The following is a 26,173-nucleotide window of genomic DNA, read 5'->3' as shown; positions in this document are numbered from 1 at the left end:
GGATGAAAAGCTCTTTAACCTAGTCTCATGTCAGATAACCAAAGACTTAAAGATGGAAGAAGTTTTAGCAAAAATAGCAATTCTTGTGTCTAGGTCAAAGACAAGAAATTTTTGAGAGTGGTATGGAGACTAAATGGAAAGATGTCAGATCTCAACTCTTAAGGATCTTTTGAGGAGAGATTCTGGATGCTGAGGAGGAGACAGACTTCAAAAACCTATAAAACTACTGGTCCATGACTATGGGGTATAGGGCTAAGTATGTTTTACTGACTTGGGTATTTTTACTAAATATATTTATTAGGCTAGGTGTTTTCTACCTCCTGAAGGATTACTATCCTTTAAATTTTGACACATTGAGGGAAATCTCCACTTGCCCTGCCCAAGTTTTAGAGTGTTAAGACAGTGGGAAGAGTAAAACATTTCCCTGTATTACCATGTCACACCAAAAATTGTTATTCATTCCTTATTTTCTTTATTTTTCAATCACCAGTTTTCTCCATTTAAAAAAATTAGCACAATTTTGAAGCTGTTTGGAGAGTTAATGTTGAGTATTAATTGTGTACTGTTTGTCTATACTGGGTTTTGTGTGAGATAAAGTGAAAGAAATACAAAAGAAGTAATAAATCCTCTTACTTTGAGGAATTGTCAACCCTCAAAGACAAAGATACATAGGCAGAGAGAAAGGGCATGAACATAAAATAAATGAAAATTTATAAGGAAACCTATTAATAACTGAAAAAGTTGCATAAACACAAAATGCTATATGACCAAACTCTTAGGATCTGTGATTTTGTGGTCAGGGTTTTTTGATCCACAATGCTAAAATTTAGAGGGCACAGAATTTACACTCACAAAACATGGGACTGACTGAGGTCAGCATCTAATTAGTTAAAATAGGATGCTACCATCTGGCAACTGTTTCCTCTCTCTGATTGTGGCACAGCTCCACACACTCCGATAACCTCATTTCTCAGCAATACTAAAGAACCATTCATATATGTCCTTATGAAAATGTTTACCACAGAAGCTCCTATTTATATAGTGTTTTATAATTTATAAGGCACTTTTTCCTTTCTAGCAGTTCTATGAATCAGGGACTATATTATTAGTCCCATTTTGAAGATGAAAGGGCTAGTAAGTGGTGGATCTGGGACTCAAACCCACTCTTCTAGATTCAAGTCCAGTGCTCTCTCTTTTATGCCATGATACTTTACTTCTGAACTTCCTTGGCCAAATGAGGGGCTAATGGAAAACAAAGGAACCTGGGTGTGGATCTGAAAGCAAAATTCTCTTAGTTCATATCTGTGGTCCCTCACCCAGGTCCTCCTTCTCTTTTCCCAAACCCTTCCCTGCCATCCCTGGCCTGTACCTGCAATTTGGATTGTAGAATGTAGAGTTGATTCTCCAGTTCTTTGTGCTTGGCTCCTAGGTCTTTCCAGTTTTCCTTTAAAGTCTCATATTGTTCTTTCCACTGCTCACACTTGAGCTCAGCCATGGCCAGGGACCTCTGGGGGAAGTGCAAAAATGGAGAGGGTGACCCTTCAGGATCTTCACCTGCCTGCCTCTCCTGTCCTACTCCACAAACCCCATACCTGAGTGCTCTCCAGCTGCTGCTCAGCAGCTATTTTCTCCTCCAGCAGTTTCTGCAGGCTCTCCTTTGCCTTTTGCTCATAGCTGTGCTTCTGGTCTTCCATTTCCAGAAGGACCTTTCTTGCACCTTCTTTAGAGTATTTCTGCAAGGGAGAGGGCAAAGCTGCCATTGGTCAGTTCGACATTCCATTTCCTCCCAAGTGGTGAGAGCTAGAGTGAGGATGGGGATGCATGGGAGAGAGGAAGGTCTTCTTACCTGACTTCTTACCACAGGCGTAAGAAAGAAGAGATTTGAATCAAATCAGTCTGACAGTGAGTAATGATATACACATGAATAAAGTAGATGGATTAGGTGGAAGCTATTGGGAAAACTCCCCCAAAGAGCAAGGTTTTGGTCTTAAGGAAGAGCAAAACCAAATTAGGTTAAAAGCATTTAATGATTACTAAGACAAGACTTTCAACCTTCTGAGTGGAGAAGCTAAGCTTACTTTTGATTTAAATATCCCTAAAACATCACTGCCTGCTTGTCCAACCAAAGGAGGATACAACTTTGATAATGATGATGATGATATTTGTCCTTGAAGACCATGACATCAGGGAGATGATGCCATGACAAGCATGTGAATTGGATTTGAGTGGGGAGGGTGTATTAAGTCCCCTTCAACAACCCTAAACATAGGATAAGGGGTGGGGCAGGGTGAGAAAGAAGTGGAGGGAACCTAAGAATGATTGGGAGGGAGAAAGAGGTAGGAGGAGGGGAGGGAGGAGGGAGACATTAGAGTGAAAGGAAGCATCTGAAGACCCAGCCCCAAAGTCTACCTCCCCCAGTCTCTTGATGATATTTCAATTTGAGCCTTTGTTTTGTTTTAATATTAAGGAAGTTGTCTCTAAGAAAGCTTTTCATATGCTAATTGATGGTATCTTGATTGAACCTCCCTTTTCCTTTGTTGCCTAATTTGATCAATAGGAGGTTTATGAAATAGAGGAATTTCTAATCACTTGTTACAGAAATAAAAGTTTAAAACTTATATAAAACCATTGACAATTGCTTTTAGAGTCAGTTATTGATTAATGAGTAGTATCTTGATATAGATTATTCAAAATGCAAGTTAATCCTTAAATCCTTTTGTTTGATTTTGAGCACTTACATTTAAAACTGGGTATATCTAAGAATTCCTAGTATATCATATCAGATGATGAAACCTCACTGAAAAAACACTCAGAGTTGGTAAGTCCCTTAACTTCTTCATTCTTACTCACTTCCGCTTTCTTCACCCCTCACTTATGCCTACTCCATGTTTTCTACAGTCATTTTTGTAAAATTTTCTTCTTTTGTATCTCCTCCCCAAGATAACAAGCAGTCTGATATAGGTTATAAATGCATAATCAATGCCTACTCCATATTAAGAACCTCTCCTTCCCTTTTATACCAGCCAGAGTTACTAATGCTGAGCTGACAGTGTCAACAAAAGAGTTGAAAGCAAGATTGATTATAGATAGACTAAATTGTGGGTGTTTAGGAGTTAATAGGATTTTACTTCCTTCCAGGGGCCTGGGCTCCTCTCAGAGCCAGATATCAGTTTGTCAGACTTCATTAAAAGACCCAAACAATATAACCCTAGTTTGTCAAAACTCAGGGCTCAAAAATTGGTTAGTATCTATGTTTATTGAGTGCCTCTCTTTGTGTTTCTAGTTAGGTAGGTTTTTCTTGATCCCATAATTGAGTAAGTATTGAGATTCATTGGAAGGAAAGGACAGAAGGAGTAAAAAGTTCATCTGGGGGAGAAACCAGGGACTTTGATGAAAGCCACAGAAAGATGCCATCACAGAGCTAGGTGAGCAGGAATGAGAGTATATTATTAACATTGGCCCTTCTGGGACACAGGAATGAGCTTCCAGGAAGGTTTCCTCTGTTTACCTCTGCTTAAAGGGTCCCTCAGGGCTATTACCTGGGTACAGGTGTGTAGCTGGTTCTCGAGGGATCTCAGTTTGCACTTCAGCTTGTCCTCATTCAGCTGTCCCTGGGGAGAGTATGGGATGAATGAATGTGAGTTTGGGCTAATCTGATGCCATCAAAGAGCTTTAGCCGGAGATTGGGTAAAATAGGGGACATACTAGGTTGTTAGGATAAGGGTATGAGGCTCTACCTCTTATCTGGTTGGAGTAAGAGATGACAGAAAAGTGTATAGTTGCTTAAGTTTGAAGGTATTAGGGAGTTGAAGGAAATGTTTAGTGAGAAGTAACTGGTGACTAAACATGAATAAAAATTAAAAAGCAAATTTTTAAATAGAGATGTTAAGAACCAGAATGGTCCAAGGGACCTTTCCTAATGGCATAGATAGCATAGGGTCCTAGATTTAGAGCTGGAAGGGAACTCAACATGCTAGTGAAAAAACAGAAACCCAGGAAATCCAGTGACATACTTGAGTTCATACAGGTAGTAAGCAGTCAGAGATTAGATTTGAATCCAGTCCTCTGATTCTAGAACCAAAGTTCTTTCTCCTGAATCAACCTGCCAGACTAATGCCAAGTCAAAGGAGGCAAAATTATGAATTAGGAACGAAGAGGTTTGTCTGTGGAATTCAGTCCTGCTCTCTCATTAGGGGCTTCTCTTCCCACTTCTGGCCTTTGCTCATTCCTACAGGGCTGCCTGGAACCTCCCACAGAGCTTCTGGGGCCTTAATCTTTAGCTAAGGTATTGGCTATAATGCTTAAGATGCTACTCCTCTCAGAACAATTTTAATTTCATTAGGCATCTCTTGAGGAGCAATTAGGTGGATAGAGCACTGAACCTGGAGTCCGAGTTCAAATCTAGTCTTGGACACATATTAGCTCTGTGACCCTGGGTAAGTCACTTAACCCTGTTTTTCAGTGTTTTCATTTGTAAAATAAGTTAGAGAAAAAAATGGCAAACCACTCCAGAATCTTTGCTAAGAAAACCCCAAATGGGATCATGAAGAATTGGACACAACTGAAAAATGACAAAGGTTGCTTTTGAATATTGAAAAACCTTTATGATCCCTAGAAATGAATTTTTCATCATTGGGGGAGATATAGGCTTGGAACATCCCCAAATTACATCACATTAGAGCAATAGTATCAAACTCAGATAGAAATGGAGTCCTGCAGGCCACATATTGACTTAGAAAACAACAAATCAACATTATACATGTTTTATTATATTTTTATTTATGCTGGTTAACATTTCCCAGTTACATTTTAATTTGACTTTGGTCACACTTGAGAGTTTTGCAGGTTGCAGGGAGTTTGACACCTCTGCATTAGATGTCACCTATTCCATCTAGTCATAGAGTGGTCCCATCTGGTAATTCATTGGAAATTCAATGGGGAAGGCCTGGTTGGGAGTGGAGAGGGATGAGTGGAATGTATATTTATTTAATAAGAACTATTTTTGTCTAGCATTTCTTAATGATGTTAATTCCCACAACTGAAATAGGAATCTAGAGCCACCCAAGACTTTAGTCCCCACATTTAACAAGTGAGGAGACTGAGGACACCTGAGGCAGTTACACAGAGGGTGGTGGGGCTTCTAACATCCACTTACCTTAGAGTCAGCACTAGCATACCATATTGCCTCCCATGATCCCTATTTTAGGCTCTGATAAAAGTAGCAGTATCTTTGCTAACATAATCTTTGGTCCTCTGGGTTGCCCCACCTTGTGACTATATTAACTTCATCCCTACTGAAGACTTTTTTGTTTTTCTGGCTTTGGATGTTGTCTCTGGAAGACTGAGATTGGAGAAGATAATGCATTTTACTGATAAGACTTAGCAAACAAAGTGTCAGCATTGTAGCTAGAAGACCTGGGTTCAGACCCTGGACAAGTCATTACTTTTCAGTGCCCTTAGGCAGCTCTCTAAAACTGTATAACAGTTCACTGAAGAGCTGGTGGTACTGTTCTGCCTTAGTAATGAAATCATAAGTTGGGTCAGTTCTGCCACCAGGAAAAAAAAACACCAACAAACCAAAAACCAAACCAAAACTAAACCCACACAAAACCCAAGGAAACTTCCACTAAAAAGACTATGTGTGATAATTACTAATTGACTGCTCCACAGTATACAAGTTGTACTTCTAGAGAGTCTGTGGGGTCATTCATCATATTCACACCTTCTCTTACAGTTAGCTTCTATAAAAAAAATCTGGGTTGACTTTCCTGTTTAATCCCAGTATGGGGTGACCCAGGAAAGGGAGAATGGGGTATCTCTTTTCTGTTCTGGACCCTCTTCTTCACACTAAGCCACCCATTCTCCACCCCCAACTCCATGCAATACTAGAACACCAAAGCATCAGTGAGATATTTCATCTTCACTTAAGATACTCTTCCCCTTTCTGGTCTACTGCAGAAGGTAGAGAAAAGAGAGGCATTCATCTTTCATTTTGATCTTAGTTGGTGGCCCCTTTCTAACCAACAGGAACACCACCCTCTGTCCTTCCTGTTTTCATTTGTAACTTTCAACAGCAACAAAAATGATTTCTTAAAACAAAGCAAAACAAAATTTTCTCTTTTTTTTCCCTCTTTCTTTTAAATACTTCATCCATACATTGAAAAATAAACCATACATTGATAGATTAGAAAAATGAGCAAGGTACTTCTACTATTCCAGGTATTTTTCAGTTTCTCCAAGAGCAACCCACCAGTAGAGTCTGGGGTCCTTAACCCCAGCCTCCTGAGAATTCATTTATCTTTTGTGGGACCAAATGCATTCATAGAATCCTAGGTTATTAGTTCTGGAAGAAAAGGCAAAGGTCATCTAATCCAAGTCCTTCATTTTATATATGAGGAAACCAAATCTTTGGGAATGAAATGACTTGTCCAAGGTCATGCAGTGTGTTAGTGACAAAGCCAGGCTTTATTATTTGTAGTCCTGGGACTTTTCCACTATTCTCAAGGTGTTCTGTATTCCAATCAATGTAAATTACAATCAAACTGGACCAAAGTTAAGGATAAAGTGAGGACAAGGGAGAAAAGGGAAAAGTCCTCTCCTCTCTCTTTCCCCCTTGCTATTTACAAGTTCTCTCCCTATTTACCTATTTTTTAAAATTTTAAGCACAATTTTTATTGATATATTTTGTTTTTATATTGTCTAAATTTTCCCCTTATCATTTCTCTCCCCTTCTCAGATAACAATCTAAGAAAATTATTCTTAACCAAATAGCACAAAGGATATAGATAATCATAACATAGTCAATTTCAGTAATAGGAATATTAAAAACTTTTCACACAGAATCAATGCATCTAAAAGAGAAATTGTTATGAAAAATTCATTGCATCAAATATCTTTGATAAAAGTCTAATAATGAAGATATATAGGAAATTAATAAGACACATACAAGATCAAAAGTCATTCCTTAACAGATAAATGGTCAAAGAATATATTTTTTTTAAAGGAATGAAATCCATCAACAATGTGAAAGAATGTTTCAAATTAGATGTGTCAAACTTTCAGCCCACAAATTGCTGCCTTCAGAGATCAAGATTGCTGCTGAACCAGATTAAAATGTAACTGGGAAATGTTTAGCAAAGTAAATAAAATGTAACACAACATGGTTAACATTAATTTGTGGTTTTCTAAGGCAAACAGGGATCCATTTCTACTTGAATTTGTTACCACTCCTCTAAACTATCAACAAAAAAAAGCAAATTAAAAACAATTTTGATGCTTTACCTCACATCAACAAATTGATAAAAATGACAGAAAACAGAAATAGTCAATATTGGAGCAACTATGGGAAGACAGGCATGCTAATTGTTGGTGGAAAATTTTAGAATTATGAGAGAAAAATCACTGAAGTCTTCTTTCCTTTTTATCTATCACAATTCATATTTGACTCAAGGATGTTAAAGACAGAAGGATATGTGCCATAACTACCAAACTATTCATCCTTGCATTTTTTTGTGGCAACAAAAGAAAATAAATTGAAACAAAAAGCAGATCCTCATTGATTGGGTAACAGGGAAATAAATGTAGTATAAGAATGCAATGATATATGTCCTTGTCTTGCAGGAAACAATGAATACTGACAAATTTATAGATCAAGAAAGGACATGCATGAACTGATTCAGTTAAGAAAGTGGAATCAGGAGAACCACAGTACCTTTTGACTACAGTAATCTATATGACCAAGTTAAAAGGCAGCTGTATTCATATTAAATGCAACTTTATTTTGTTTACAGAGAGCAGATAATAAAATTTATCTCAAACCTTAGTATGGGGGGGGTTGAAGTTGGGGTCACAGGTGTCTCTAATGTCAGGGTCATTTTTGCTTTTATTTTAAGGAAAGGTTTGGTGGGGAGGTGGGGAGAAAAAGAGTTGTCCTAAAAATCTCTATTTTTAAGGAGAACTATAATTAATATTTGTGCTGAATGTGAATTTAAGTGAATGTGTTAACTCTCTCACTTTTATTTTCATTTAAAAATCTGATTTCTCTTTTAAAGCATTTTGTAGTAGCCAAGTCCCTCATCAAGGAAGTAATAGTGTTCAAAAGTCACCTAAGCAGTAAAAAGCTGAACAACAGGTTCAATGCAATTTTGTACTGATGTTAGGGCTTCAAGAGACCTCAGAATTCAGCTGGTCCAATTCTCTTTCCACTATAACTGAAGGAACAAAGACTCACCAACTCCAAGTCGGTCTCATCACTCCCTGGTCTTTGCTGTCCTTAGCAATTCCTGGGGAATGGACTAATTGGGCTCTGAATAGCACACCTGTCAGCCATTGTGGTAAGCAATAAGATGAAAAATAGGGGCAAATGAACAGGAAAAAAGCCACTCCCCTAGTCCCCAGCAAAAATAAAACTATGGCCTTTAAACAAATCTTTCTTGAAAAGAATGCTTGGAAGGATCTCAGAAAGTATATGAATCTGACACAAAATATATGAGTACATGAGTTGTTGAAAAGGGACAATTAATGAAGTATATGATTGAATCTATGGAACTAAAATACAAAATACCTATACAATACCTACCATGAAAGACAGAAACTGCAGAGTGCCCTGGACTATATTGCTGGCAACCTAGTTTAACTTGCTCAGAATAAAATGTTATTTTTTTAAAAGACTCATTATCAAACTGCAGTAAAACTTAGCTTCATTGTCATTGCTTCACACACCAGATCATGTGACTGCAATATTAAAGAAAAAAATTGTAGCTAGTACTTTAATATTGTGCTGGCTTCTATGTGAATGCTATTGAAGAACCTTAAAAAATTAGCTGTGGAATGCATTCATGTAATAGATGAGCTCTTCCAGAGTTAAATATCAATTTTCTAGTTTGACCCAGAAAAACTGTCTATTATTTTTACCAGTTTATAGAAAGTATTAGAATATTTAAAAGTACAATTTATATTAATATTCTCTCTAATCTAATCTCTCCTTGGTGGTAGGGAAAGATCTTTATCCCACTGATAAATGGTTAAAGGGTATGAAAAGCTTTTTTTTTTTTAATTTTTTAGGTTTTTTGCAAGGCAATGGGATTAAGTGGATTTTCCAAGGCCACACAGCTAGGTAATTATTAAGTGTCTGAGGCTGGATTTGAACTTAGGTACTCCTGACTACAGAACTGGTGCTCTATCCACTGTGCCACCTAGTCACCTCAAAAAGCTGATTTTTAAGGGAAAAAATCCAAGTTATCAGTAGTTACATGAAATTAGAAAAATGCAAACTAAAATTACTCTGAGTTTTCACTTTATACTCATTAAACTGGCAAAGTTGACTAGAGGAAAACAACATTAAAATGTTCAGTTAGGGGGCAGCTAGGTGGTGCTGTGGATAGAGCATTGGCCCTGGAATCAGGAGAACCTGAGATCAAATACAGCCTCAGACACTTAAAAATTATCTAGGTGTGTGACCTTGGGCAAGTCACTTAACCTCCCCATTGCTTTGTAAAAACTAAAAAAAAAAGTACAGTTGGTGGAATTGTATTTGGAACTTTTCTCAAAAGTTTAATTATGCATATCCTTTCATTCTGTGATACACTATTAGGCCTTTATGTGAAAAAAAAAATCAAAGAAAGAAAAAAAGAATCCATAGGTACAAAAATATTTATAGCAATTGTTTTTGAAGTAATAGAAATCTGGGAACTAAAGGGGTGCCCATAAATTGAGGAAAGGTTGAAAAAATTATGGCCAATGAATGAAATGGAATTCTATCTATTATGCTATAAGAAATGTTGAAAGCAGCAATTTCAGAGACATCTTGAAAGGCTTGTATGAACTGATGCAAAGTAAAGTGAGCAGAAATAAGAGGAATTTATACACATGACAAAATTTAAAAACCTTGAAAAAATTAGGAACTCAGATCAATACCATGACCAACTACAATTCCAGTATTGAAGGAAATTACTTATCTTCTGTCAAAGAAGTGATGGACTCAAGATACATAATGAGACATACATTTTTAGACATGGCTAATGTGGGAATTTATTTGCTTGACTATCTGTATTTGATGCAAGATTTCCCTATTCCTGTCCTCCAATCCACTCAAGGTAGGGGGAGGTGGGAGGGAGAGAAAATGACTTCTTGTTAATTGAAGAAAATAATTTTTTAAAATAAAAGATAGATATTTAAATAGATATTTAAGATTAAGTCAAAGTTCTTAGGAGGCCCATGATATGTTCATTTTATGAAGACCTCTATAAATTCTCAGTTGGACATACTAATCAGTTCCTTAATACAAGACAGCTACTTCTTGATAATTTTATAACTGATTCTATAGAATAGAAAACTCTAATTGTATTCAAGGAAGATTGTCTGCTCCTTCACTACAGTTATTGTTGTTGATCACATCAGACATCCAAAAGACCCAAATGAATAAAATTTCATTTATGAGAAATCTCACACTGATAAAAGTTAACATGGAAACAGAACATTTTTGAAAATATAGAATTATGCATTAAAAATTAATGTCTGTGAAAGTCCCTTCTAGTTTTGATCAGAAGGCCCATCACCTTCTGAATGAATGAACAAATATATACTTTTTTCCAAGAGAAAGTGACCCATTGGGGAGAGTACTTCATAGGAAGTGAATGTATTATTGGATTAAACTATTCTGAGCTTAATAAAAGTTCAATGTTTTTATAACCTCCAGTATTTCCACAATGTCTCCTCTTCCCACAAACCTTTCAATACCCACCAATGTCTACTCCTGTGGATGTCAGTTATTTGGGAGGAATGAGTACCCTAAAGCAAAGGGACAAAGATCAGTCATACACACCTGATACTGTTGCTGTTGCAGAGTATGGGGTTTGCAGCATCTGATTCTTGAAACTGCTTCAGGTTTTCTTCCCCCACTCTGTCCTTGTTTTGTTCACCAGAAACTCCACCGCCTCACCTCCCGGAAGTGTCAAACTGAAGTTCATTTCCCCACACCAGTGAGCTGGTAGAACCACAGCAGCTAATCCCCTGCTGGTGTCTGCTCATCCACATTTGGAGATCTCACCAGATCAAACAGCTCTCCCTCTCCCTCTCTCTCTCTCTGTTTGTCAGCATCATAAGCTCTCTCCTTTCCACTCTCCCAAGGGGGTTCAGGAGCAGTTCAGGGGTTTTCCAGATGAGCCCAGTTTGCAAGGGTCCCCATCATTAAGTAACATTAGTTTCAGTCTGGCTTCCTCTGATAACTAGTTTATGGGAAGGTATTTTATATGGGGAAGGATGTTGTATGGGGGACAGGTAGGGGGGACCATCTCACCCAATAATAGATAATAAAGTGTTTGGAGTTTGAGGATGGACCAGATTCTTAAAATTACTCCCTCCTCCCCAGTCATGGAGACCTCTTGATTAATTTACTCATCTTCAGTTAAACTGAGTCCTCTGGGGTAAAAGTCAGTTAAGTGGGGAGCCCAGTGGAAGAAGAGTCAAAACTTCAAAACAGGAAGTTGGGGGAGGGGTGTTATGGGGATTTAGTCAGAGGAACCGCTGCTCCCCATTCCTGAGTCTGGAGTGAAAACCTTTTTCTTTTTTTATCCTAGCTGAATAATAGTACTAGCTTGTCCAGGGTCACAAAGTTTGTGAATGTCTGGATGTCTGAAGTTGGACATGAATTCAGCCCCAACACTCTGTTCACTTTGCCACCTGACTGCTTCTAAACTGACTCCTCATCATCCTTTAAAGCTCAGCTCATCACTTCCTATCAGAAGTTTCAAATCCTTTCACCTGGTAATTGTGACTTTTTTTTTCCTCTTGGACTTTACACAGCCCTTTGTGCATTATTATCATCTGAATAAATGTTTCATGTTTTTATCTTTTCCGGTATACTATTCAGGTCTTACTTTTTAGTTATATGTTATATCTCCCTCTTTTCCTATAATTAATTTTAATAAGGATCAGAACTACATCTCATTCAGTTTTTCTATCTCCCCCAGAGCCTAATATATTGCTATATGAATGCTGCTTAAATGTCTTAGATTGAATTTATAGATCTCAACTTGATCTAGGAATTTAGGAACGTGAGCTAGCATTTATATAATGCTTTTAGAAATGCAGATTGATTTACATATGCTGTTTCATTGGTAAAGAGCTTGGGGGGGTAATTAAGATTGACTGCCAATGGTTTAGGTGATGCAGTGGATAGAGCAGTGGTCCTGGAGTAAGGAGGACCTACCTGAGTTCAAATTCATTCTCAGACACTTAGTAATCACCTAGCTGTGTGACCTTGGGCAAGTCAATTAACCCCATTACCTTGCAAAACAACAACCACCACCACCACCACAACAACAACAAAAGATTGACTGTCCAGCCCTAGCTCCTCACTTTGGAAAAAAAAAATTGTTTCACTTCCACCCAGCTAAATAAAGATGACTTTGCCATGTAGTTTATGGTCAAGGGGACACAGAATGAGGGAGTAGGATACAATTGAGGGGGTAGGACTAATCAAAACTGTCACCTTCTTAGAGCTAGGCATGGTTCAGTTGTACCTCTTTATGCTTAGTCATTTAGGTGGGCAGAGAATCAACTCTTTTGAGATGGTATAATATTGTGGAAAGATCTCTGACTTTGGAGACAGAGAAGATTTGAGTTTACAACTTGCATCTGACACTAGTTATGTTATTTTGACTTACTTAATCTCTCTGTGCCTCAGTTTCCATATATGTAAAGTAAGATGGTTAAACTAGATGTCTCTGTGGCCCCTTCTGATTCTGTATCTGTGATCCCATTCATCTGCACAATGAAAGTGATCGGGAGTTCAGGTAACTCAAATTCCTTTCATCTAAAATATTTTTCTCAGCGATACCGATCAATCTTAATTTTACCAGAAAATCTGGGTTCCAGTCATTTGGTTCTAGTTATTTATAAACTTGGATAAGTCATTTACCTTTTGGGGCCTCAGTTTCCTTATTTGTAAAATAAATGAGTTAGATCCAAACCTTAGGTACATTAAAAGTTCTAAATTTTTATTTTTTATTTATATTTATTGTTATGTATATACTACAAAATATATAGATTTTGTATAGACTAAGGATATGAATTTGTACGGACTGAGTTATTACTAGCTGGTTGACAGGAAGAGGTAAACATGGAGTACACTCTGGTACAATGGAAAGAACACCAAATGGGGGGTGAGAAGATGGGTTTATCTTGACTTTGTTACTAATTCCTTCTGTGGTCTCCTTGGGGGTGGGGATACACCTCTTCATAGCTCTGTAAAATGGAAGTATTAGTCTAGTTCTGTGAGTTGTCCCTTCTGTCTCTGATTTGTCTATACTCTTATAAATGTTTTTCCATTGTACCAGAGTGTACTCCAGATTACCTCTTTCTACTACCCAGCTAGTAATAACTCAAGTCAGTACAAACTCATTTCCTTAGTCTATACAGAGTTTATATATTTTGTGGTCTATACAAAACAATAAAATGTTAGCACTTTTAGTGAACTTAAGGATTGGATTGAACTCATTTATTTATTTATTTTTATTTTTTAGTTTTTTAGTTTTTGCAAGGCAATGGGGTTAAGTGACTTTCCAAAGGTCACACAGCTAGGTAATTATTACATGTCTGAGGTCGAATTTGAACTCAGGTCCTCCTGACTCCAGGGTCAGTGCTCTATCCACTGCACCACCTAGCCACCCTCATAACTCATTTATTTTACAAATAAGGAAATTTGGGCATTGTATGAGTTGGGAATCAGACTCATTGCTCCATATGGGGATAACTGAAATTTGATTGCACTCAATGTTTAGAAAACTTCATTCATTTGTTTTGCTGAAGGAAAAAAAAGGGAGATTCTTGTTTCTGGTAGATCCACAAACTTTTCTTTCCATGGCAATATTGTTTTGAGTTGGGACTCAAGAGGACGGTTCTGTTTGTTTTATTTCTTGGGGCTTGCTTTACAATCTGAGAAGCTGTTCTTTGTTGGATCTCAACTTTCCCATGCCTTTCCACCTTTTCAAAAGGGTCTTAGACTTCTTAGCATACAAAATTCTTCAAGGTCTTTCTCTAGCCTGGTTTATCTTTTCGGATTTTGCACATGAATGTCCACACACACACACACACACACACACACACACACACACACAAACACTTCTTAGTATCCTTAGCTTCTTTTGTGCATTGCTCACATTAGTTGTCACCTTCATGAAAATTCTCCTAGTTCTTTTAGTTGTTGATCTCTCCTTTAGGTTATTTTTATTTATCCATGTACATGTTTAATGACTCAGTAGAATGTAATCCCTTTATGGGCAGGGACTGTTTTCTGGTTTGTTTTTGCACCTATCACAGTACTTTGTATGTAACAGCTGCCTAATAAATGCTTGTTGAATCGAATGAACCACAAGAATGGAAAGGGATTGTTCTTACCTTCCAGGACCTGTCAGAAGCTTGAAGCAGTGTAGATAGGAGCTCTTGGAGAACCACCATCTTGTGCTTCAGAATCAACTCTCTCTGTAGGGCTTCCTAGATATGAAATGAAACAAAGATAAATAAATTGAGAACAATAGGGTTGACTGGGAAAGCTGGGTTGGGTCCTGGATTATTACTTACTTTGAGGTAGTCAGAAAGTTGGATAATTTCCTAAGGAGAAAGAAAAACACATTAAAAATAAATTAATGCTCATGATGCCCTCAGGTGGGTCATAAGCAGTATTGAAGTATGTGTGTGTATGTGTAGCACATGGAGGACTCTTAATAGATGCTTGTTGATTGTGTGACCTTAGACGAGATATAGTGGGCATTGGATTTGAAGTAAGTACTTAATACTTTTTCACTCACTCATTCATTCATTTGAATCCAGGTTTTGTTATCTTCTACCTGTGTAATCCTGGGAAAATCATTTAACCTGTAAAAGTTATTCATTTGTAAAATGAAAGGGTTGTATCAAAGGATCCTGTAAGTCCTTTCTAACTCTAAAATCCTATGTACTTTTGAAATCCTGGATTGTAACAGGGTTGTATTTTGGGCCCATGTTTTTTGTTCAACTGCCTCATCAATTTCTCTGCTCTTTAAGGAAAACATCCTATTCCAGCCTAAGTTTCTCTTACCTTATCCAGGACTGCAATTCCGCAACTGAGAAAAGAGAAAAAAAAAGATGTCTATTGGATTTGCACCGCTTGGTCAAAGAAACAAAAAGCTCTGTGAAGCAGTGAATTAAACCTTTCTATTCTATTCTTTCCTATAGTCTATGATTCTCTCTTTTTCTTCTACTGTTAAAGAAAAAAACATATATATATATATATATATTTACAATATATATTATATATACACATATATACATGCATACACACACATATATGCATATAAATATATACATACACACATAAAGTCCCTACCTTTTTTCCAACTTTGGGAGTACATGTGATATGGAAGGAGTCTGACTAGGGGAACAGGAATATGAGGGGTTTGAGACTGGAAAATAACTTTGGAAATACTCACTTGGTTTGTTGACTGGCATCATTTTTAATTGTTTGTTGTACTTCTAATGATTTTGTCTGTGTACCTGAGGAAGAGAGAGGAGTAGGGGAGAAGACTATCAGTGGAATAGAAGATAATGGTCTTGGAGAAAGAGCAACTGGGATAGGATAGTATTTATTTCAGTAAGTTGGGGTCATTGCCAGCTATCTCTCCTCATGGCCCTAGACCACTGTGGGAAAGAATCTCTTTCATACCTTGATGGACTGTAAGTGGTTTTTTGACTTGCACCTTCATTGATTCACAAATAGAAGATTGGTCAGAGCAATCCCTATGGTTTCCTGAGGGAGGATGGTGTTGGATTGAGAAGATTTTGGTGCTGGTCTCAAATTCCTGCAAAGAAATCAGGAGATGATAAAGATCGATTTCCAAACTTCAAAAGATTTTCTAGCCTGCTATAAAGAACTGAATTAGGAATTTAATTAGATTTTAGACTCAGGAACTCTCTAATTGGTTCCCAAAACTTTTTACTTATTTCCCGTCCCTGGCTTTCAAAGCACTAGAGTCATTCTAGAAATTAGCCTTTCTTGACATGGAAAGTGAATATCTGTCATCCCCTAGGCAGTACTAATACTCCCTAGTTCAGATATATGCTAATAAAGGCTTGTCCAATGGTTTGTGTTCTCCCAGACCAGGCTTTCATTGCTCCATTCATAATATTTGGGGTCTTTGTAGTTTTTTGCATATGGTTTACATAGTTAGTTTAATGTGGTGGAGTGAACACTGGACCTAGAGTCAGGAAATTTTGTCTCAACTCTCACAAACTATATGACTTTGGTGAGCCACTTAACCTCATCACCAGAAGCTAGATGAACCAGGCATGGAGGATCCCACTTGCCAAGGAGCAGGTGTATAACATGAACTTGGAAATTCTGATCTATAGCAGATAGTGCAAGTGTCTGCACTAAGTCCAGTATCAACATGGCAAGTCCCTAGGTGGAAGATTCATCAGGTTGCCTGAGGAGGGGTGAACCTGTTCAGGACAAATATGGAACAAGTCAAAGCTTCTGTATCAATTAGTAGCAAGATCAGACCTGTGAGCACTTACAGGGACCTGCACTTTCAATCTGGGCAAGAGAAGGAAAACCAGTCTTTAATAAAGAAATAAAAAATAAGCTAGATGAATATTTGTTATGCATATTGTAGATGAAATTAATAATTTTTCTAGGTGACCTGTGATACCCCTTCCAACTCTAAGAGTCTATGCTTTTCTCTATGCCTCAAATTTCTCATAAATAAAATGAGTGAGTCTTTTGGATACTGAAGGCATACTTCTTAAATAAGATTCTTATCTGGGAAGGTTAGCTAATAGTATGGATGACACAGCATCAAGATCAAATCAAATCAACAACCATCAACAAATTACAAAATCAAGCTAGAACAATGATATGGCATTTAAGTTAAAAAAAATCAGTGGTACAAACAGAAGATAAAGAGCAATATGGTTAGAATTCAATTCCAGGATTTTTGTAGACTTAGTTTCAATAAGAATCACTATTGTGCTAAGACAAACTGAAAAGAAGCTAATAAAATCTCAAGCTGCAATAAATAATGGAGGTATAGTATTCAATATTAGGTCTTATATTAAATCCTGGACAGGCCTAAATCTGAAGAATAGGTCCAACCCTGTATTCCATATTTAGGAGGGACATTGATGAACCTTACATCCAAGGGAAGGTGAACAATATAGCAAGGTGCTTTCAAACCATGTCACATGAGCATCAGTCAAAGGAACTGGAGACATTTAGTCTAAAGACTAATTGGAGGTAAAGAGGTGGGGAGAAGCCCTTAGAATAGTTCTTTTCAAATACTGGAAGTACGTTTTGGACAGAAGAGGGCAGATTTTGGCTCTATATAAAGAAAACAATTCCCTAATTAGAGCTGTGAATTATTGGAATCATTTAAGTAGAGATCAAATGACATTTTATCAGGAATTCTGAAGAGGAAATTTATATTATAGATGGAGGTGATACTGGATGGTTTCTGATAATTCTTTCTATTCTCACATTCTATCATCCTGAACATTCCATCCTGAAAAAGGGGCTGAAAATCCAGGGAATCTTATCAGATTCAGGGACTCAAAGGAAAAGTAAAGTGATAAATAACTAGTAACCAATTTTATGTTTTTTTTGGAGGGTTAAATTGAAAATCTCTTTCTTTTCTTCTTCTCTTCCTTCTCTCTCTCTTGCCCAGGTTAAAAATATGAAGCACCCATGGGCCCAATCTCTGCTAATCAGCACAATAGTTTTGATATGATATCTTTTGCCCATGAAATAGTTTGCCCTTCCCGTAGGGATTCTGCTGGATCTCTTCTTCTTGGGGCTTACCATATTAGTACTGGACTCAGGCTGGACACCTAATTGACTTTAGATCTACTGAGGCTCAGAACTTCTGGGTTCAAATGATGATTCAGTAGTCTCAGCCTCCCTGGTAGCAGAGTTTGTAATTGTGTTTCAGAAGGTTTGACCAACCCTTTTTATTTAAAAAAAATTTTTTTTTTGCAAGGCAATGGGGTTAAGTGGCTTGCCCAAGGCCACACAGCTAGGTAATTATTAAGTGTCTGAGGCAGGATTTGAACTCAGGTACTCTTGACTCCAGGGCTGGTGCTCCACTGCGCCACCTAGCTGCCCCTATTTCAAAATTTCTTGAAGATCTTTCTAAAATAAATCGAATACATATCTTTTCTTGGAATAATATAGAGTGGAAGATTATATGGATAAAATGAAAGTTTTTTGTTTTTTCCAGGTAGATTGAAAATTTCATGGTTCCCCAGGGCTATCATTCTACACATAAAATTCTTTCAACTTTAGTTTGCTTGCTTTGTTGCAAATGAGTCAATTAAGAAGTACTGATAGAGTACCTATTCTGAACCCAATGCCTTTCTAGTCATAAAGGGAATGCCTGAGAAAATAGAAAACAGTTTTATTGCCTTCTCTGCCCTTTTAGAGTTTATAGTCTATTTGGGAAGTCAAGATAAACAGAAGTGAAACAATGAGAGAATGATACAAGGACTCATCTGTGGTACCTATTTTAAATGCTACAGAGAGAAATCAGAGTCAGGCCTTGAACTTGGCCTGTAATGATGGATAGGACTTGAATATGAGACTGAGAAAGATGTGCAAAATGAACATTCCGCATTTAGGGGATATCAAGAAGGCAACTTGAATGGTAGTGAGGGTTTATATGGGACAATAATAGGTGTGGTTGATTAGCCTGACTATGAACTGAACATGGGACATACTGTGGGAATGGTTTTATTGAATCTGAATATCAATATGACTCCATAGAATGAGAATTGATTTTGGAGCCAGAGCACCTGTGTTCATATCTCACTGCTGTCACTTATTCTTGTGTGACTTTGGGCAAACCATTTAACATCTCTGTGCTATTTTTATCATCAAGGAAATGAAAGAGTTGGATTAGTTGGTCTCTAGATCTGCTCTTAACTCCACCATATGGTCATTTTCCAGGTCAAGGGCCACCTCCTTCTATTGCCTTTCCTGATTTTGTTAGCTAAAAGTGATAGCTTCTTTCATGGAATACTCTCCTTGCCCCCACCTCTTGTGTTCTCACTTATAGTTGCTAAGGCTCTCATCCCTTTAGTAGGCTGTCAGGGTAGACACATCTTTGCATTCTTTGTGACTAGCACACAGTGCACTGTATGAAGCAAATGTGTCGAAATAAAAGAGAGAATGAAAGGAAAAGCTTTTATGTTCAGAATTATAGCCCTAAGGATCCACCAGATCCTCAATCAATCAAACAACAACAAAAACCCCTTCCATGTATATTATTGGAATAATCTTTCATTCTATATTATCCTTACCAAGGAAGGATCTATGTTTGATGTGCTTTAGGAAGATCTTCAAGAAATTTTGAAATAGAAATGCTAATACACACCTATAAACTCTGCTAGCAGGACTCTTGGCTTGCTTGGACTCAGGAATTCTGAACTGCAGTAGATGTAAAGATGATTGTGTGTGTACACTGAATCTAGTGCCAAATGGTGAACCTCCAGAAGCAGGAAGTTAGTTGAGGATTCTCATTAGGTTAGTCAAGTTAAACTATAGAAAGTAGATTGAATTCAGATCACTTTTAAGTAAGTTTATTCTCTGCTCTTCCTCGATCCCAGTCTAGTTAGAACATCTCTCTGTAGTGGCTACCTGTTGTTCAAATGATGACTCCATGCCACTGCAGAGGTTGGATACCTTGAGGTCACCTTCCTGGCCTTCTTTTCTTAAGAGCCCCTGGGTCTCAGATAATGAGCCTTTCACTTTCCCTTCTTCTATCTCCAAGTTTCTTCTCTTAAGAAATTGCTGTTGACGAGGGCTCTGGGCTTGCTCACTGGTGGACTTTCCTCTGGTCCTCTTCATCTGGCGGCATGTGGTTATGTTGGGTCGGCGGCGACGGCTCTCTCGGATCTCTTGTCGACGCTCATACTTGGCTTCATAGGTCTCAGCACCTCGGGCTGGTCCAGCTGATGGTTTGGGGTCTTGGTAGATCATGATCTCTAGTGATCTGTTTCTGCTTGGCACTTGGTTCTCAGGACAGCTCTCTTATCCTAGAGCCAGTCAAGAGGCACAAAGAGGGACAAGGATTTTGTATGAGTGAAGTAGTAAAACCAAACCAAACCAAACCAACCCTCTGCAAACCCTTTCCTGTAAAGAAGAGGGTTAAACATGGAGAAAGTATAGTGCTTCTGGAATCTGCCCTCCTGAGTCCATTAACAACTGTTGTGTCCTTGGCAAGTTTCTATTTCTCTCTTGCCTTTAGTTTTCTATTGTAAAGTGGGAAGTTCTATTTTATTTTTTCCATCCTCCTTAATCAGGAATACCAGAAACATGAATTAAGTAAAAACCTGAAATGAGTTTTCAGATTTTGGGGAGGATAAGAATCTTTAGTTGAGGCTGGACTTCATCTTAAAAAAATAAATCTTTTATTCTTATTTTTAGTTTTATATTTATATATATATAAATATATTATAAAATATATTTATAATTTTATTCATATCTTTAGTTTTATATCTCCTAGATTTCTCAAAATGTCTCTCACCTGGAAGTCATTTCTTTCTTTCTTTCTTTTTTGTTTGCAAGGCAATTGGATTAAGCACTTGCCCAAGGTCACATAGCTAAGTAATTATTAAATGTTTGAGGTCAAATTTGAACTCAGGTCCTCCTAACTCCAGAACTTAGTGCTCTATCTACTGCTCCAGCTAGCTGCCTTCAAGGCCATTTCTTATAATTAAAATTTAAAAATTTTAAAAATAAATAATAAAATTAAAATAAAAAATAAAAAAATTAAGAAAAGGGGGGAAAAGTTCTGCAAAATGAACCACTGAAAAAGTGTACCATTATAAGCATTATTCCACACTCATAATCTCCTCACCTCTGCCATGAAAAAGAAGGGAAGAGAACAAGCCATTATTATGTACCTTTTATGTTCTAGTTACTGTGCTAAGTGAATTATATTTGATCCTCACAACAACCAAGGAATTAGATGCTGTTTTACATTTTATAGTTGAAGAAACTGAGGCAAACAAAGGTGAAGTGACTTATGGAGGATCACACAACTAGCGTCTGAGGTCACATTTGAACTCTGGTTTTCCTGACTTCAGGATTTTATCCATTTTAGCTGTAGTGGTTAAGCATTGGTTTTCAAAGGCCTTCATAAGATTTATTTGAAGTTTTCCCTTTTTATACTCTGGACTCTATAGTGTTCTGCCCTGAGAAGGGAGTCAGCATCTTCACTTCATCTCATAGAATAAGAATTATGAAGTAATGTTCTTAAGACAAGTAGGTCTGATCCAGACAAAGTACTAGATTAGAAATCCCACTGCTATCCTTCCAAGATTGAACCCTTAAACAGTGTTCCTCTTCCATCTCAAACCCCAGTCTCAGCTCATAAGGCAGGATTTGACTTTTGGCCCCATTTCAAGTAATCTTAAGTATTTGTTGGATTGCCCCGATATGCATAATTCAAACCTCAGATTTCAATTACTTGCTCAATAACTTTAGAAAGGGAACTCCCCCTTTTAAGGCAATCTGCCTACTAAAACTTTGCTTCTCTATTTCCTAAACCTGTGTTAGAACTGCCTGCCAACCCTCCCTGGATCATACATCCTTAGCATCATCAAGCTTCAACAGATCTCGAGATTATAGATATATTACTGACTCCCCTAAAGAACAAAGGTCATGCTTCTAGGCCTCTGCATGGTCTCACTCCTGACATACTATCTGGCACCTAGACCTAAGACTTTTGTTTTTCCCTCTTCTCTCCCCCTTCCTCTTCTTCCACCCCCAACCCTTGCCCCACCTATCTTCCTCTACTTCCTGCCTTGTGGTTATTATACAGGCCTTTCATTTCCCTCTTTAGCAGCTGCTGAGATAGAGATGGATGGGACCCCGAGAATTTAAACTTGCTGTAGACTAGGGGAAATTGTGCATCTTGTCCTTTCCCTTCATTGGCTACCTTAGGATGTGATATTCAGTAGGCTAGCTGGGGAGTGCATACTTGTCCAAAGTTTGAGATGATCTGTAGTCTTTGGGCAGGCTGAAGATTGGGGCATTGTTACTGTCCAGGCAGAACCAGTCAGGTGGGCAGACTTGACTGGGATAGGAAGAGGGTGGTTGGGAGGTGGGGGAACAGGCTGTCTGAAGTCTGATTTCTATGAGGTGCTCTTACTGATACCAGTTGACTCCTAGGCTCTTGAGCAGAGATAAACTATCTTGAATAATTGAGATGACTCCTTCCTCCTACTATGGAGGATTATAGAGGTCGTGGTGGGACAGAGGGAGATGACACAATACTCTATCACAGCTGGCTACAATGATCCAATTAATTGATCAGCTCTCCATTTCTCAATGGGTAGGTATAGTGGTAGAAAGGTCTCCCCAAGAAAGAGAAAATTCTTAGTTCCCATAGTCTTAGAACTTTTCCTAGCCTTGCCCTGTCCTTTTATCATCATTTATGTAGTCTTACATATATGATTATCATTATAGCTAACATTTATATAGGATGACTCTGTGCCAGATATATGTACATGTTGTTTCCCCTGATAGAACATAAATTCTGACTTTTTGTGGTCAGAGATTTCTTAGCTCTTTGACTTGCATTCCTAGCTAGGAACATTAGAAGTGCTTGAGTCCAATCTCTCAGGTGGATTCTTTTGGAGTAGTGAACAGGACTATCCTTGACCTTAGGAAGGCAGGCATTGCTTCTGACCCTGTAATGCAGGCAGCCGAATGATCCAAGCCTTAGGAGTGCCCAGGGAGTAGGGAGGGAAGAGAAAGGAAAAAAGAGCTACCCCTCTGTCTTCTGACAGGTTCACAGAAGGGTCAGACTGAGAAGACACTTGTTGGTGGGTAAGTGATTGGTTTGTGGCATTTGGAAGGAATATCTGTTCAGTTAAGTAGTGTGGGCCAGGAAGGGAAGCTGTGGTATTATTGGTTCCTCTCTTCCAGTCCTCTTTCTTAAGAAGAAATGTCTCAAGGAGAGGTACTCTGAAAGGGTGGGAAGTTTATATATCTTTAGGTTGAGTGGCACCTTGCCTCTCACCTGGATCGGCACTCTCCTTGTCTTTGCTTCCCCCCCCCCCCCCCCCCCGGGTTGGCACCTCTGGTTCCTGAAGGTCTTAACTAATAAGACAGTTTGCTGAATCATCAGGGCTTCCTGCATGAGTAAAGGCCCTGTCTCTCTGCAGGCTCCGGACTTAGAGATAGGAAGGGAACTTCTGAAAGGCAACTTGGAACATAGCATGGGTGCTTGATTTGAAGTCAGGAAGTTGCTGCTGTCGTTGTTGTTGAGTTGTTTCAGTCAGTCTGACTCTGTATGACCCAATTTGGTTTTTTATTTTGTTCTGGTTTTTGACAATGATACTGGAATAGTTTGCCATTTCCTTTTCCAGATCATTTTCCAGATGAGAAAAAAAGGCAAACTGGGTTAAAGTGACTTGTCCAGGGTCTCTCAGCTAGTAAGTGAGGTCAGATTTGAACTAGGGATGATGAGTCTTCCTGATTCCGAGCCAGGCTCTCTATCCACTGCCCAGCTAACCCACAATGCCACCTAGAAGTCGAGAGGCTTCTATTTTCAAACTTTGCCTTAACTACTTACAAGCTATATGATCCTGAACAAATCAATTAATCTCTCTAGGTTTTAATACCTTATCTATAAAAATGAGGGAACTGAAATAGATTGTCTCTTGGATAACTTTTAGCTCTAAATATGAGTTTCTGCCACTGCTTTGTACTTAATACATGTAATTCAGACAAGAAGGGAACCTTGAGAGAGTATCTACTCCATTTATCTTTCTTTCAATAGTCTGATCCCTAAGCCTTTCTGGGGTGGTGGGGGAGGGGGGAGATATGGTATTTCATTCATTCATTCATTCAATCATTCATCATAACTGAGCAGTAGATAAAGAGTACTAATTTGTAGTCAGAGAACTTCAGTTCTTGTTTCTTCCTTTTATTACTTATAACCCATTGAACAAATTACTTATTCTCTCTGGGCCTTAATTGCCTTATCCATAAAATAAGGGGGTTGTACTAGATGATCCCAAGATCCTTTCCAGCTTTAAATCTGTGATCCTATGAGAGCCTGTGAATCTGTATATATATATATCTATATTTATATATATTTATTTCCTTTCTTATATATCATATAGAAGAGAGATGAAAACTACCCTTTGTCCCCATTGACTAGAACTTTTGGAATTTAACTCCATTTTTTTCCTTCTCCTCAGATCACCCAACAAAATTCATTTTATTGTTTCTGTCTTTTGCCCCAGGCAGATTGAACATGAAAGCCTCCTCTGACCCACCCAAAGTCAGAGGCCAAAATACGGATATGGGCAAAAATACATAAGCTTCTTCCCCGGTTACCTTTTTGTCTCAGATGCTTTCAGGCCAACAGCAGAAGGAAGTATTCTTAGGAGCAGCAGTGTTGGGGCCTTAACATTCCTGTTCTTTAGGGGATCAAGTTTGACTCTGGTCTCAGATAGGACAAGAGAAATGGGTGAATTGGGGTTTTCAATCCGCTGTTTCAATCCTTGCTGACATTTCCCTCCTCCATCGACCTTTCTTTCTTCAGCAGTCCTGTTGAAACAGGAAACAGATGAAGTCACAGCACTTACAAACCCTAGTTCCTCTCTTACTTATTGGTGCAGCAAGGGGGAACCCTCAGTCCTTGAAACCTTGAGGACTGGGTTTAGGAGTCTCTCAGGTTTGGTTGAGTCTGATTGTCCTTTCACTGGCTAGCCTTCACTTGGACTGTTGAGTCTACTAAATTGTGGGGTAGCAGTGTAGGCAGTTTTCTTTCTGGGAATGGAAGATAATACTTTAGGTCTGGAGTAAATCTGTTTCTGAAAAAGACAGATTACTTAAAATATTTCTAAGGGATATCTTTTGTTTTTGTTTGATTGTCATTTCTGAATATAACCTTTTAGTTCTCCTCTACTCAGAGATCATTCCTCATAACAAAGAATAAAAAGAAAGTTTAAAAAAAGCAGATGAGCAAAACTAGCATATAACTGAGTCTGACGGAATGTGAAATAAAATTACCACATCCTTTCAAAGAAGTGGGAGATGCCCTTTTTCTCATTTCTTTATAAAGCCCATGCTTGGTCATTATCATTAGATAACATTCAAGGCTTTTTTTCTTTCTCTGAAGTAGTTATTGTATTGCTGATTCTACTCATTTCATTTTGAATTAATTCATGTCTTCACACTTTATATTTTTTGTTTCTTATACTGTAGTAATATTGCCAAGATTACTTTGGCTGAGAGTTTTCCCCAATGTAGGGGAAACAGTAAATTCAGGAAGAAGTGGTCTAGAAGATGCCTTGATCAACATTCGAGACTTTTTTCTTTTCTTTGCAGTAGTTACTGTTTTCCTGATTCTACTTATTTCATTTTGAGTCAGTTCATGTCTTCATATGCTTCTTTGAATTCTTTATTTCCATTGTTTCCTGTGATGTAGTAATATTGCCAGTACTACTTTGGCTGAGAGTTTTTCCCAATGCAGGTCTCTTTTGAGCCACAAACTCAGGAAGAAATTGTCTAGCAGATGCATCACTAATATGGAGGAATATATCCTCCACTAGATTGTGATCTCTAGAGAGCAGGGACTACTTTTTAAAAAAATTAAAAAAAATATAACCTTTTATTTCTCCTCTACCCAGAGACCGTCCCTCATAACAAGAGATAGTTTTCAACATTCATTTTGGTAAATTGTTCTCCCTCTCACATTTCTGTCTCAACTCCTCAAGGCAGCATACAATCTGATATAGTTATATATCCACAATCATTTTAAAAATTTTAAACATTTTTTTCCATTAGTCATGTTGTGAAAGAAGAATCAGAACAAAAAGGGAAAAACAATGAGAAATAAAAAAAAACAAAAATAGAAATAGTTTGCTTTGATCTGCATTCAGATTCAATAGTTCTTTCCCTGGATGTGGATGACATATTCCATTACAAGTCTTTCAGAATTGTCTTTGGTCATTGTATTACTGAGACTATCTAAATCCATCATAGTTGCTCTTAATGTGTACAGCGTTCTCCTACTTCACTCAGGAAGAGTTCTTTACAGGTTTTTCTGAAATCCACTTTTTTTAAAAATCACTTCTTATGGAACAATAGTATTCTTTTTTTTTTTTTTTAGATTTTTCAAGGCAA

The 26,173-nt window shown here is 37.8% G+C and overlaps 1 protein-coding gene across 4 annotated transcripts in view; it reads right to left on the bottom strand.

Annotated features, from left to right (window-relative positions):
• The window catches only part of TRAF3IP3 (TRAF3 interacting protein 3), a 36,344-nt gene extending 11,717 nt beyond the window's left edge, over positions 1–24,627 (bottom strand). For 2 of the 4 annotated variants that reach the window (XM_074222568.1, XM_074222570.1), the window contains exons 1-10: positions 24,380–24,627; positions 19,664–20,061; positions 15,701–15,836; positions 15,468–15,531; positions 15,077–15,101; positions 14,581–14,610; positions 14,398–14,493; positions 3,540–3,611; positions 1,593–1,733; positions 1,370–1,507 (exon numbers count right to left, since the gene is read on the bottom strand). In XM_074222568.1, the coding sequence (XP_074078669.1) occupies positions 1,370–1,507; positions 1,593–1,733; positions 3,540–3,611; positions 14,398–14,493; positions 14,581–14,610; positions 15,077–15,101; positions 15,468–15,531; positions 15,701–15,836; positions 19,664–20,005 (1,044 nt within the window). In that variant the 5' untranslated portion in view covers positions 20,006–20,061; positions 24,380–24,627. Of the gene's footprint in view, positions 1–1,369; positions 1,508–1,592; positions 1,734–3,539; positions 3,612–14,397; positions 14,494–14,580; positions 14,611–15,076; positions 15,102–15,467; positions 15,532–15,700; positions 15,837–19,400; positions 19,635–19,663; positions 20,062–24,379 lie in introns of those variants that run through there. The other 2 variants (XM_074222569.1, XM_074222571.1) reach the window with 2 other exon arrangements.
• Positions 24,628–26,173: the final 1,546 nt, after the last annotated feature.

This window comes from Macrotis lagotis, chromosome 2, assembly GCF_037893015.1.
Source record: "Macrotis lagotis isolate mMagLag1 chromosome 2, bilby.v1.9.chrom.fasta, whole genome shotgun sequence".
NCBI lineage: Eukaryota > Metazoa > Chordata > Mammalia > Peramelemorphia > Peramelidae > Macrotis > Macrotis lagotis.
Note: the sequence above shows the minus strand (reverse complement) of the source record. Positions and strands in the feature narration are given on the sequence as shown.